The sequence below is a fragment of the Mesoplodon densirostris genome, chromosome 19 (assembly GCF_025265405.1).
Source record: "Mesoplodon densirostris isolate mMesDen1 chromosome 19, mMesDen1 primary haplotype, whole genome shotgun sequence".
NCBI lineage: Eukaryota > Metazoa > Chordata > Mammalia > Artiodactyla > Ziphiidae > Mesoplodon > Mesoplodon densirostris.
This window is the reverse complement of record NC_082679.1, coordinates 54,794,263-54,808,079: the sequence shown is the minus strand read 5'-3', so window position 1 is coordinate 54,808,079 and position 13,817 is coordinate 54,794,263. Positions and strand designations below refer to the sequence as shown.

Below are 13,817 nucleotides of genomic sequence, written 5' to 3'. Positions count from 1 at the left end.
TCCCTAGAATAAAATTTCATTTTAGGATATACTTTTAAGGTAAATAAATATTTCTTCTATTTGCATTTTAAGTTCTGGAAATAACTAAAAGCAAAAATAATTGACGCACCAGTCTCTAACCTAGCTGACTTCAGAGAGGTTATAAATGGATATGTATGCTAATTTCATTCCCTGCTGAAAATATGTATTTTCTATGAAACTATATTTTAACTAAAAAATTCCAGTTTAGAGTGTTAATACATTGAATATACAAAACAGCAGGTACCACTGATTTAGACTAAAAAAACACACACACAAACTGGAAAAAAAAATGAGATTAAAAGTTGAAATGTGTTTGATTAAACTAACATTTGATTCTACTGATGTTCTAATTTCACCCCAGGCCCAACACTATAAAACTCACCATACATTCTTTTTTTTTTTTTTTGTGGTATGCGGGCCTCTCACTGCTGTGGCCTCTCCCGTTCCGGAGCACAGGCTCCGGATGCGCAGGCTCAGCGGCCATGGCTCATGGGCCCAGCCACTCTGCGGCATGTGGGATCTTCCCGGACCGGGGCACGAACCCGTGTCCCCTGCATCGGCAGGTGGACTCTCAACCACTGCGCCACCAGGGAAGCCCCACCATACATGTTCGATAATTTTATGTAGCACTGAGGCCTTCCTTTATAGACAATGGCATGCAGACATTTAGGAATGATGGAATGAGCTTATGAACCAATCAAATAGAAATGCTTTGTGATTTCTTTCTCTTGGACTCGTAACAAGGTTTGCTGTAACAGCATTTATTCCCGGGCTTTGCACTCTATAAGGGAAGCTTTGTTGATTGACTAAAGGAATGATTTCAGACACTGCTTATGAGTTTTCACAAGAGAAGTCTGATTAATTATTATAAGATAGAAACATGGTTTTTAAGTGACATCACTTTCCTCAGACATGTTTACGGCATGTCGCCACCACTTACTGTCTCCCCGGCAGAGCAGAGGCCCTAGTTTATAGGCTGCTGCTGAATGCGGTCGTCCGGTGTCTGTGATCACAATCTTGGTTACTGGCAGATGTTCTTTATAAGAAAGGAATCCAGTGTCATTGGTCCTAAAAAACAGTAACAACAGCAAGATTCTTAAAATTATTCTGATGAACATAATTATAAAGTAAACAATAGTCCTTATTGCATTTCAAAGCCAAGATGTTCTGAGCTAAATTTGCACACACAGAAGAGTCAGGATCAAATTACTCATCTGAGAACGGAAAAATATGGCAACATTTTAGTGTCCCTTGCAGATGGAATATAGTTGGTGATTTTTAAACTCTGTTGGCCATTTTCTACCTTTTAAATGAGATGGTTAATCCACGGCCATTTAGTGTAATAATTGGTAGTGTGTTTTCAGATCGACCGTTTTGATATTTGTTTCTTATTTTTTTCCCACAGGATATCTTGTTTTTTTGCTCCCCCTTTCATGCCTCCTATTGGTTTACTTCATATCATTTTGCATTCGATTTTATTTTTTTACTCACTCTTTAGCTATATGACTGTTTACTGTATTTTAATATTTTCTTTATAGATTATAAGACGCATCCTTAATCCATCACAGTCTACTTATATTTTATGTTGTATTACTTAATATAAAATGTCAGAAGCCTACCATGGGATAATTTTTAACATTCTTCCCTACACAAGCACCTGTTCTTTGTGCTATGGTTGTAATAATACATTTTAAATCCAGATGTTATAAACTTTATAATTTAATTTACCTAATCAAGAGAAAAATTTAAACACTGGCTTTTACATTTACTGACATATTCATGATTTCCAGTGCCCCTCACTCCTTCCTGAAGATCTGTGCTTTAATCCGGTGTTAGTTCTGTTTAACCTGAAGAATTTCCATCAGTATTTCTTACGGTACAGTTCTGTTGACAACAGATTCTCTCAGCATTTGTTTAATCTGAACAGGAATTTATTTTACTTTCATTTGTGAAATGTATTTTCGTCCTGTGTAGAATTCTAGGTTGACAGTGCTTCTTCTTTCAGCACACTAAAGGTATCATTCCATTGTCTTCTGACCTGTGCTTCTGATGAGAGGTCAGCCTTCATTTGTATCCTTATTCCCCTGTATGGAATGTCTTCTACCAGATTCACCCAAACTGGCTACTTTGAAAACATTCATCCTTATCACTGGTTTTTAGCAATGTGAACAACAAACCCAGGTGTGTTTTTCTCTGGTTTTTATTCTGCTTGAGATCTTCTGAGTTTCTGGAATCCATACATTGAAGTTGTACTAGTTATCTACTATGGCATAACAAATTATCCCAAAATGCAGTGACTTAAAACACGACTTTTTACGGTCTATGATTCTTCTGACTTATGATCCTCTGTCTCAGGGTCTCTCCCAAGGCTATACTCAAAGTGTTGGCTAGGACTGCAATCAGCTCAGTACTTGAGTGGGGAAGGCTCTGTTTCCAAGCTCACCCTGTGGCTGCTGGCAGTACTCTACGCCTTGCTGGCTGTTGGACTGACAGTCTCAGTTATTCACTGGCTGTTTGTTGAAGGCTACCCTCAATTCTTTGTCCACGAGAACTCATGACATGGCAGATTGCTATATCAAAACAAGAAGGCTAGAAGACGCAGAGAATTCTGAGCAAGTCAGAAGCCACAGTCTTCTGTAACCCAATCTCTGAAGTGACATCTCATCACCTTTACCATATTCTGTTCTTAAAAGCAAGTCACAAGGTCCATGCGACATACAAGAGAAGGAAATTACACAACGGTGTGAATAACAGGCAGTGTGGAAAATTGGGGACCATCTTGGGGGCTTGCTTCCAGAGATGTTTATTAAGCAAATCTGAGAAATTTTCAGCCATAGTTTCATCAAATATACATATATATATTTTGCCTCATTTTATTTCCTGCCCTTCTGGGACTCCAATTTCTTGCCTGTTAAATCATTGATATTTTCCCACAAGCCACAAAGGGCCTGTCAATCTTTCTTTCAATCTTTTTTTTTTCCTGTGTTCTTCAGACTGAATGATTTCTGCTTCAGGTTTACTGAAGACTTCTTTTGCTATTTCCCATAAGAGGTGAAGTCTATCCAGTGAATATTTTACTTCTGATGATGTGGTACTTTCCTGTTCTAAAATCTACATTTGCTTCTTTTTTTCTTTTCTTTCCTCTTTTTTTTTTGGAAGCGTTGGGTCTTTGTTGCTGGGCATGGGCTTTCTCTAGTTGCAGTGAGCAGGGTCTACTCTTCGTTGCGGTGTGCAGGCTTCTCACTGTGGTGACTTCTCTTGTTGTGGAGCATGGGCTCTAGGTGCATGGGCTTCAGTGGTTGCAGCACACGGGCTCAGTACGTGTGGCACACGGGCCTTAGAGCGTGCGGGCTTCAGTAGTTGTGGCGTGTGGGCTCAGGAGCTCTGCGGCATGAGGGATCTTCCCAGACCAGGGATCGAACCCATGTCCCCTGCGTTGGCAGGCAGGTTCTTAACCACTGCACCACAAGAGAAGTCCCTACATTTGCTTCTTTAATAAAGTTCTCATTTATCTGTTTAGAATACCCTTTGTTCACTTGTGATTATTTTTACCTTTAATTCTTCATACGTTTTTTAACAGTTGCTTTAAAGTTTTTGCCTGCTAATCAAACACCTGTGTCCCAGGGCCTGTTTCTAATGGTACTTTTATTTTCTTGACTTTGGATCAAAGTCTACTCTTTTTTGGAATAAGCAATAATTGTTATAATGTTCTGGATATTATGGGTGATACACTGTAGAGACTCTGGATTCTGTTATCATTCTCTTAAGACTTCTTTTGTTTTCACAAGCAGTTAAATCACAACCTTATCACAATAATGGTGGTTTTACTTCATCAGGGTGGGCCTGTGTCAGTTTCACTTGTAGTTTTCAGTCATACTCAGTTCTCGGACATCGTCTTTGCTGTAAAGGCAGCGGACCTTCTGTCATTTCTATGGAAAGCTGAGGGCTTTACAAAGCCCATCTCAATTAATGAGACTTAAGGTCTAAATTCTGTCTCTCCTCTGGTGGTTGCTGCTGAAATTCCTGTGTAGCTTGTTCAGTTTCCCAGCTCCATCTCTCTGCTTGGTTCCTAGAAATCTCCCCTGTGCATGTGCAGCTCAAGGGTCAGGGGTCTGAGAGGAGTTGATATAGTGGTCTCCCCTCAAGTGGTTTTCTCTTTTCTGACATGTCCAGAAATCAATTTCTAGTCATTCTGGCTGCTCTGAACTTTCCTCTGATACCCCCAGCCAAAAAAAATCTAGTATTCTCTTTGAGTTCTAGCCACTCCATGGTAGGTGGTCTGGTGAGTAGCCTCAAGGAAAAGGCACATAAACATAAATCTCACCCACTTAAGTTCCCTTCTTTTAAGGTTTGAAGGCTCCCAACCCTGGTAGTTTCTGCCTACATTTGGTTATTCTCCACTTGCTACAAGTAGGTGTTTTTAATAAATAGTTTTCCTGGGATTACAAATGTTATCTGGGTTAGGTTAGTTCTATGCAAGCTACTTAAGCATAAGCAGAATTTAATATGAAAAATTTCAAAATCTTATTTTTAAAAATTATTTTTGATGAATAAAATGTCATGCAGACATTGGAGAGTTATTGGTGATTAGATTAGTTTAAAATTTTTTTATTCATATTTTAAAATACATTATTACTGTGTGGGCATTTTCTGTGAAGGCAATGAGAAAAAAAAAAGTATCTCCCAAAGGAGTAGAAATTTTGAAAAATTTTGAGTAAGAGAGACAACATTCTTCATACTGAACATATAACAATAAGAGTATAATCAATGACTCCATATAGATGCCTCCTTTAGGGTATTCTAAAATAACCTGGTTTTTGATATAATAGTCTTTGATGTTTGACAGATGAATAAATATAATGTCAAATGAATAAATGGAATATTTCAAGCTCGATTTTAAAATCCCTAAATATTATAGATTTCCTTTTTAAAAATATGATAAATGGAATATTAGTTTTTCATAGCATAGTGTATCCTTTAAGAAAATAAAAGAGCTACATGTTTAAATAATTGTGGGAAATTCTAAGTTTATATATTTAAAGGTTTTATAGGCAGATTATTGAAGAGATGTGTTAGTAATTAAAGGCTGTAAATATATTTTGAGAATAATATAATTCTTAATTATACTTAATTTTAAAGAGAATAATAAATGACTTAAAATGAAAAGCAGACATGAAACAGATGCCTCTGTTTCATCATATTACAGAAATAAAAGGTGTATGACTCATGATCCATTACCAAAAAATTCAAATAAAAAGATAGTGATCTTACCATTTAGAATTCAGATTGTAATACATTTCATCAAAACGTACCTTTAATTTTTTCACTGTACTACCTTGTTTAGTATCTGCCTACTTACATATGTTTTGAGTGATTCATTTAAAAATATAATAAACTTGATTTTGTATAAGGAAATCATATGGAAATCACCATTCATTCCGGTCAGCATCACAGTTGCAGTAATACTGAGAATCAATGCAGTTCCCCTCTAATCCACAAGTACATTTTTGAGGATCAGGTAAAGAACCTCCCCAATAAGTTTGTGTTTCATTGGTTCTTCCAACCCACCAACTCAGAGGGGTTCCATCTGAAAGACAAAGGTGAGAAATGTGACATCTGTTCTATACCCCAACCCTTCCATCCAGTATAATTCCCTCCTTCCCAAATCATTAAAAAGAATAAATGGAGAAAGACTGATTTGATGTAGTGATATTCCCAACACTGTAATTGATGGCATTTCCTTAAGAAAGTTTTTAAAAAAATATTTCATTATTTAAGCTTAAATGATTGATATATTTTTCTTTGAGTAGAAAAGAAACCAGCAGTTCCTATTTAATTCAGGCATAATAGTAAAAAAAAATGTATTGAGAGCAGATCACGTATGCAATTTTGGTAAAAATAATTTTTCGAAACAAGAAGGCATCAAATTATAAACCACAGTAATTAACATATGAGAAACAAAATTGATTTGAGATCATGAAATGCCCATTAAAACATTATGAAATGCTATGTCAAGTTAGTGATTTATCTCAATATATTTATTGCTAAAAATAAACTAGGTGTTTATTAAACATTAGGCATATTATGGCACTCCCTTGCTATGATTTAAGATATATTTGAAAGTGTATATTTTTTCTTCCATTTACTGGCTTGGCTACTTACTTGAAGACTACAGAAATAACACTGAAAGATCTTTAGGCCCAAAGCAGATACTCCACTCAAAAACAAAGTTTCCCTTAACCAAATGCATTTATTTCTATGATGAATGTTCAGCTACCAGCTCCTTCACAGAGCTAAGACTAAACATGATGTCAAGGAACTAGAGCAAAGAATAGACAGAACATTTAGATGCGGCATGCAGGCAATCTGTCTTAGGGAAAAAGTCACTTGAGAATCACGGCATGAGAAGAAGGTGACATCAAATCAGTCAGCTCCTCAAAGGTGCTTGATCACTTTTCCATTGACTTGCAAACCTTTTAAGTTGCTGCCATTAGCCCTACTTTTACTAATTTCTCCCTTACTTACAAATGCCAAAGCTCATAAAAACTTATTATTAAATTGGACCTGTGCTGATGCAAACCAAACAACCTCTCTTCCAGTGTTACTATACATTCCTGTCCACTATGCCGGGAAAACAAGGAGTTGTTGGAAGCTTGTGTTATGCATTAATCAATATCAAGAATCTTCATCTTCTTTAATTGCATGATTAACTGATCAGCTGAAGGCAAAACCTACTTGAAGCATTTAGTAGATCTATTTCAACATACTGCTTAAAACGTTATGTGTTCATAGATTTAAAAAATAAATCATTATTCCTAAATACTGAATAATATTTTTGCATCTAAATTTGCTATCTTCCTGACACTTCCCTGGTGGTCCAGTGGTAAAGAATCCGCCTTCCGATGCAGGGGACGCGGGTTCAATCCCTGGTCAGGGAACTAAGATCCCACATGTTGTGGGGCAACTAAGCCCGCACGCCACAACTATTGAGCTCGTGTGTCTCAACTAGAGAGCCTGTGTGCCACAAACTACAGAGCCCACGCACTCTGGAATCCACACCACAACTACAGAGCCCAGGAGCCCTGGAGCCTGCATGCCACAACTAGAGAGAGAAAACCCGCACACCACAACTAGAGAGAAGCCCGTGTGCTGCAACAAAAGAGCCTGCGCCGCAATGAAAGATCCCGCGTGCCTCAACAAAGATCCCGCGTGCCACAACTAAGACCCAACACAGCCAAAAATAAATTATAAATTAAAAAGTAAATAAATAAATAAATAAATTTGCTATTTTCCCTACAAAGTAGAAACCACTTAATGTTTTAAAGATACCAAATACCTAAGTTTCCTCCAAGACTTTTTGAAGTGTCCTAAAGAATTTACATAAGTATAAGGAAGAATTAAGAAAAGCATGAGAAAATTTTAAAGTTGATATTAAAATGATAAAGTATCAGAGATCATGGTAGATCATTTCTATTCTCATAGTTAAAATCCCAAATGGCTTGAGTATTCATATTGAGCATCCTTCCAGTGTGCTGAGCTGCAGACCCACAGGTTGCTGGAAATATTTTCATATACATTTAACTTTATTCATCCACAATTATGGCATCATTATTACTTGAAGTTGCTATATTCTCAAGATCTGAAACTGTAAATTTAACTTGTCTGACACCACCTTCTTGATCTTCCCCATACATTTCTTACTGTGACCTCGAAATCCAAATTGTTCCCTCTTTTCGACCTCAAATCCATTCTACATGAATTCTAAGATCACAGACCTGAGGAAAATCTGTGTATTTAACAGTTATCCTCATCATCTGTTCTACAACTTCCTAGAGTTTACTATTCTCTTTACTAGTGGTTCCCAAACACCTGGGGGCCCTGAAGGTAGGGAATCCTTCACACTCCACGTCGTCCCCTTGACTTCGTGTGGTGCTCGCTCACTAACATTCTTGGGGATTCTGTGTTCTGGTTCTTTTAGAGTTTGACTCATTTGTGATTTTGATGATTGCCTTTCCTTTTCTTTCTTCTCTAGTTAAGCAACTCAGTTCATTTTGTTCCATCACATTCATTTACCCTTCTAAAATTATGGTTCTCATTCTTCTTAGAATACACTTCTGTACTTGCTTATCTATTTTTCTTTTTTAGATTCCAATATCAATATTCACTAAAAATGAACAATCAGTTGCATACTGAACTGGTAGGTTCACTGTAACCACGATGCACTGGAGAGCTGGGAAGAGAGGAGCTCACTTCATGCACTTTCTTTGTGTTATGCCACCAGCCACGCCCACGCCCCCCTGAGGTTGGTATGATTGGCCCCAATTCAGTGAAGAGAAAACAAAGACTGAGAAATACTCTTCGATCCAAGTTCTGTACCTAATCAACAAGAGACCTGGACCTTGAACCCAGATCTCTCTCCCCACCTCTAAATCCTATGCTCTTTGCACTACAACTATCTGATGGTCAGTCTCAGATGGGATTGGGGTTTCAGGGGGTTAAGATTTGAGGGGATACCAGCAAGATGAGAAGAGTTAGGAGGGGTTAAGAGGCTGAATGAGAACATTCTGAAAAAGAAGAAAGAGGAAAAGGAGGAAGAGGGAGTGGAACTCAGGCATATGGGAGAAAATGATCAGACTGTAGTAAGTGGGTGGACAAGTAAATAGGATTGGGGCTTAACTGGAAACAAAAGATTCAAAGGTCATACCAGGAGTTCAAAATTTTTCTGCATGACCCATATAACACATGATATTCACATATGAAACACATTTCATTTTAAAGTTCTTGTCCTTCTGTCTGGAACGCCAACCTCTCTTAAGACGACAAATGAGAGGGAACAAAGCAGCTTTATCGTGCAGATGTCTTAGAATCTTCTCTGACTACTGAAGAAAAATACACCTGATTATTGCTGCTAGAAAACAGTGTGCTGGGGAGCAGCATGAAGGTTCATAGGCAAGTGGGTCCAGAATACGCAGCTGACGTGCCCAGACAGAAGAGTCTGTACTGGACAGAAGAGCTAGGAAAGCACTGGAGCTTCTTAAACAGTAAAGTGTTGTGATGGAAGCAGCGTTTCTTACAGGTGAATTCTCTTCATGAAGATTAATCTTTTGGATGATACAGTGGGTGGGCAGGAGATACAGACTGATGACTGGCTGAGAGGCCAGTAGGAAAGACCTTGCAGTAACTTCATAAATTAGGTCATTAAAGCCCGCACTAAGGCAGAGCTGGTGGGACTTGAGATACTGTCACATAATGAGATGCTCTAAAGGGAGAAAACACAAGACCAGAACCATAATTTAGGAGCAGACTGGTTATTAAAAGTAGGGTAAAAGAAAGAGTTAAACATGGTTTTCTGACTCCTCTTTGAGCTACTGAAAAAAAAAAAAAAAGTGTTTCTAGCAGACTGTTCTAATTTTCAGTTATACCCAGAGGGTAACTGTCAACAACCCGTGAAAGAGTCACACAGAGTAGTCGCTTTCAGAAAACGAATTCATATTTTTATTAGCTCTTTTCCATGGTAAAAACCAACCGTATGTGTCACTTGCCCTTTATGAGGGATCAACACTGTGCATTCATAGAGTATCAGAACAAAGCCCTTTGCTGTGCAGTTCTCTGATTAAGGGCAGGCAGAGACTCTAAAGACAATGAAGGCTTTGAACAAAGCTCAGTGTGAACTGACCTTGTTCTCTTCTTCAGGCAACAGCATCTCTGTGACTTCCAGACTTGTGACACGTTTGCTAAAGACACAGGGAGCATACACCCTCAGCGGCTCTAGGCCTCCACCTTGGCCGACTTAAACTCCGCAGGAGCTGGTTAAGTAAAACACACTGTGCGACGTGTGTAGGAAGACAAACGCCCCAATTTACTTACCTTCCTTATTTACAAGTCGTGACTTCTTGCAGTAGTAGGTCAGCTCCTGTTCACAGTGCTCCGCACGGTTAACTGTGGCCTGCAGTTGCTCCATGCTGGCCACATATTCAAAAAACCCAGCATAGGGGTTCTCTGGATTGGTACTGCGGACTCTTGTTACATCGGAGCCATTGTGCTGGATGATGGTCCACGCAGTTTCTTGTATGCAGAAATGGGGGAAGAAAGAGAGGAGACCATCACTAGTCTGCAAAAGTTAAAATAAATAAAGAAAATCAAAATCACCTTTTATCTGAGTCAAAGTTTTCTACTCATCAAACCTCTCTGAGAGGTAGAATCAACACAAATGGATTCTTAAAACTTTTAAATATAGTAAAGTGAGTTTTTCCCTGAAATTTATAAGATTGCCACGCATTTGCAGTGTTTTTATTCTACTTTTTCATATAATTCAGCCAGAAAATATTCATGGTGAAAAATATTAAGAAAAATGATTATTAAAATTTGTGGTGCATTTTATCAAATCTGACATTCTGCTTTTAGAAGATGCGTCATTATTTTTCTTCAAGAAAGAAAAAAATTATGCTATTATAACTGTAAAACATTGTTGATTGTTGACGCACCCTGAATTCAGAGATGTTACAATATGAAAAAAAAATGTATCTTTGAATTTGTAAAATATTTTAAATGACATAACGTAAACAATGACTTTTCTACTCTTATTGTATGCTGCCAGCAAAAAGAAAGTCAAAATTTTATGGTCTGTATATATACCTCCCTTCAGACAATTTTTAATTATGAGTGTACATCTATTTCTTTTTTACATCAAGTTTTGGATAGAGGATTTTTTCATAACATGGGAAAATGTACAAAATATTTAAGTGAGGAATGCAGGATACAAAACTATATATAATATGATTATGATGCATACACAAACACACACATAAATATATATTCATCGGACACAGATGTTAGGAAATTACACCAGAAATACATCTATTTCTTTTAAAATCAAATCTGAAATATTCATCTTGGTATCATGTGATCTGCATAGCTATGGAATGCAAATAGGAAGTTACTTTTTTTTTTTGCGGTACGTGGGCCTCTCACTGTTGTGGCCTCTCCCGTTGCAGAGCACAGGCTCTGGACGCGCAGGCTCAACGGCCATGGCTCATGGGCCCAGTCGCTCCACGGCATGTGGGATCTTCCCTGACCTGGGCATGAACCCGTGTCCCCTGCATCAGCAGGCGGACTCTCAACCACTGAACCACCAGGGGAGCCCCAGAAGTTACTTTTTTGAACACGCAATAATACAGCATCAGCAACTCAACTAACACAAGAAATAATATATCTTTGAGTAGGTACTGAAGCTATCACTAGTAGCACCTGAATGTCTGTAAACATTTCAATCATACTGATTACCAAAACTATTTAGATGAAACAAAAATCTGACAAGGTTTGTAACAGAAGATGGCATATTGTATCTATCCTTCAACTTTCCCAGCAATAAACTTATTATATTTACTGTGATATACGCAGGCCCAAGAACACATTAATCAAAAGGCCTCCATTTTAATAGGTGAGAAACAGATTGGAAGTTGTCAAAACTCTGCTATAAATGTGCTGTTAAATCACATAACTCTTCTGTATTAAGAAGAATATTCCAAATTGGAGGAAAAGAGTAGGTAGAAATCCCCGCCAGCCTCTTTTTAGCTAATACATTCACATGGATCAACACAATCAAAACAAGAAATTTCAGTCCCACCCGTCTCCTGGTCATCAGAATTTTGAATAGAGAGGCCTATTAAATAAATGAGACAGGAGGCAAATTTGACAGCCTTACTCCCCTCCACATGTGGATCATTATTTTCCTCTGAAACAAGAGCTGTTACTTTTATTTCCACCTTGCCTTTCAGCTCACTGAAGCGCTTTAACAGTAAATTATTTTCCTTAAAGAGGACATGATATATAAGCTCATGAAATAAATTATGGATGACCAGACAGCAGTACAGTGGAGAGATCATCAGGAGACCTGAGCTGCAGATCTGGCATGTGTCTGTGCCCTTAAGAAAGTCAGGTGAAATCTCAGCCTCCATTTCCAAATTTGGAAAAAAAAAAAAAAGGTAGAATATAGGAGGCAATATATTAAGTCTGAAATTCTATCATTTTAGCCACACAACCTTGATTATTAGAAATTTAAGATTATTAACCAGGCAAATCTGTTAGCCTAGTCTCTGTTGGACTCTGCTTTTATTATTCAGCAGAATGATTCGTCTTTTCTTGTGGGGAATCAATGGTGTGCATGAAGCAGTTCATCTCCGGCTGAGTAGCTGCTGAAAGAGCAGGACAATAAACCACCTTGAAACCTTTGTCTCTTTGCTTTTTGGGTCACCCTGAGAGGGACTTCCCTATCGCTTAGCATCCACTGGGTCATGAAGAACACACTGTGTTCTTGTAAGGTCTCTTAAGGTATTGTAAGAAATCCAAGGCCATAGTGCATGACAGCTGTTAAAGGGCTGCTCATAGAAATGTTTCCTTTTGAAATTCTAAAATTTCTATATGATAGTTTCTGTAAGTGATTTCATTTTCTAATATAAAGTGCTACAAAGGAGGAAGTTACGCGGATGCCGTGCTTATCAGATAATCAAGATGTCCAGGGCAAAGCAGAGACAATGAAAGCATCACAATGGATTCTGAGCAATGGAAATGAGAGCCCAGCATCCATGCTCCAAATCGCATGTGATTTACTAATAGAGGAACGTCTGCAAACTATTATACTGTTCTTTCGGACGTGATTGTTGTCTGAGATTTCTACAAATACCTATTTAGAAATTACAACTATAAAAAAAGTAGACTTCACAATGTGTAATTCAGTATTTTGTGACTTAATCTATCGGTTTTTCCACTATTAGAAGACTGACAGGTTCTGATTTGCTAACTATACTGATAGGTTCTGATTTGCTAACTATAGTGTCTCCAGCACGTGGGCTTGGCACGTGCTGAAAAAGACATTAGTCACTGAAGTAATAAACATGTGAATGAATAAAAACAAAGTGTTGTCCAGACTAGAGCACAGCCTTCCAGGTTATCTGGTTGTGATTCTGTGGTGGCTCTGAGATTTTCATTGCCTTTTAACTATTTTAGAACTTTGTAAATAGGAGACATCTGATGCAACTGCAAAATAATGATAAGGCTGAAACTGTGAAGGGTATGAGACATTCCACTTGCAAGCTAACAAGTTATCTTGTATACAAATTGTATCTATTTATCTTTAACTCTCTCTCTCTCTCTAGACACATTGAATGCCAGATGCACCTAAGCCTACTGGAGTTGTACCACGAGAGAGGGACCCCCAAATTACAAGATTTGGAGCTTACAGAGGATGGCTGGCACATCTCCACCCCGACAAAGAGTGAGAGAGGAACTCTGGAATGCAACAAATCTCTGAGGAGAGGGCGCTCAAGTTCTTAGGTTTTACAATGTAGGTAAATACCTCTGGGGGAGATAAGCTTCAAATTCCTCCAAAGAAATCCACTATCTCTAAGACATATTTACATTAAATTATCCTTTAACACAGACTTCCAGTTTTTTTGCTATTTGTTTTGCTTAGCAAGCAAGGCATTGTTTCCTTACAAGTAATTCTGTCTACAGACCAGCAAATTCAACCTGGTAGAGGTCGATGGGCTCCTCCACTAGGGAGGAAGCCAGTTTTGCCTCCCTTGGCCCAGTCACTTCAGTATTACTGATGTATGGATATGTCTGTTCTTTGAATCCTCTTTGAACTGACTGTAACATCTTACCAGTTTCCTCAGGAATAAGGTTAAACATTAAACAAGATCTTCAAAACATGATTTTTAGCTTTTATTTTTCTCTCTGTATAGGAGTCGTGATGTTATTTTTTTGAAAATTATCCTTTACCAAGTGCAAAGAGAGTT

The 13,817-nt window shown here is 38.0% G+C and overlaps 1 protein-coding gene across 7 annotated transcripts in view; it reads right to left on the bottom strand.

The window, feature by feature from the left end:
• The window catches only part of CNTNAP4 (contactin associated protein family member 4), a 270,181-nt gene that overhangs the window by 48,172 nt on the left and 208,192 nt on the right, over positions 1–13,817 (bottom strand). For all 7 annotated transcript variants that reach the window (XM_060083395.1, XM_060083397.1, XM_060083401.1 and 4 more), the window contains 3 exons: positions 9,889–10,086; positions 5,452–5,608; positions 962–1,089 (listed from right to left, as the gene is read on the bottom strand). In XM_060083395.1, coding sequence (XP_059939378.1) covers positions 962–1,089; positions 5,452–5,608; positions 9,889–10,086 — 483 coding nt within the window. The remainder of the gene's footprint in view (positions 1–961; positions 1,090–5,451; positions 5,609–9,888; positions 10,087–13,817) is intronic.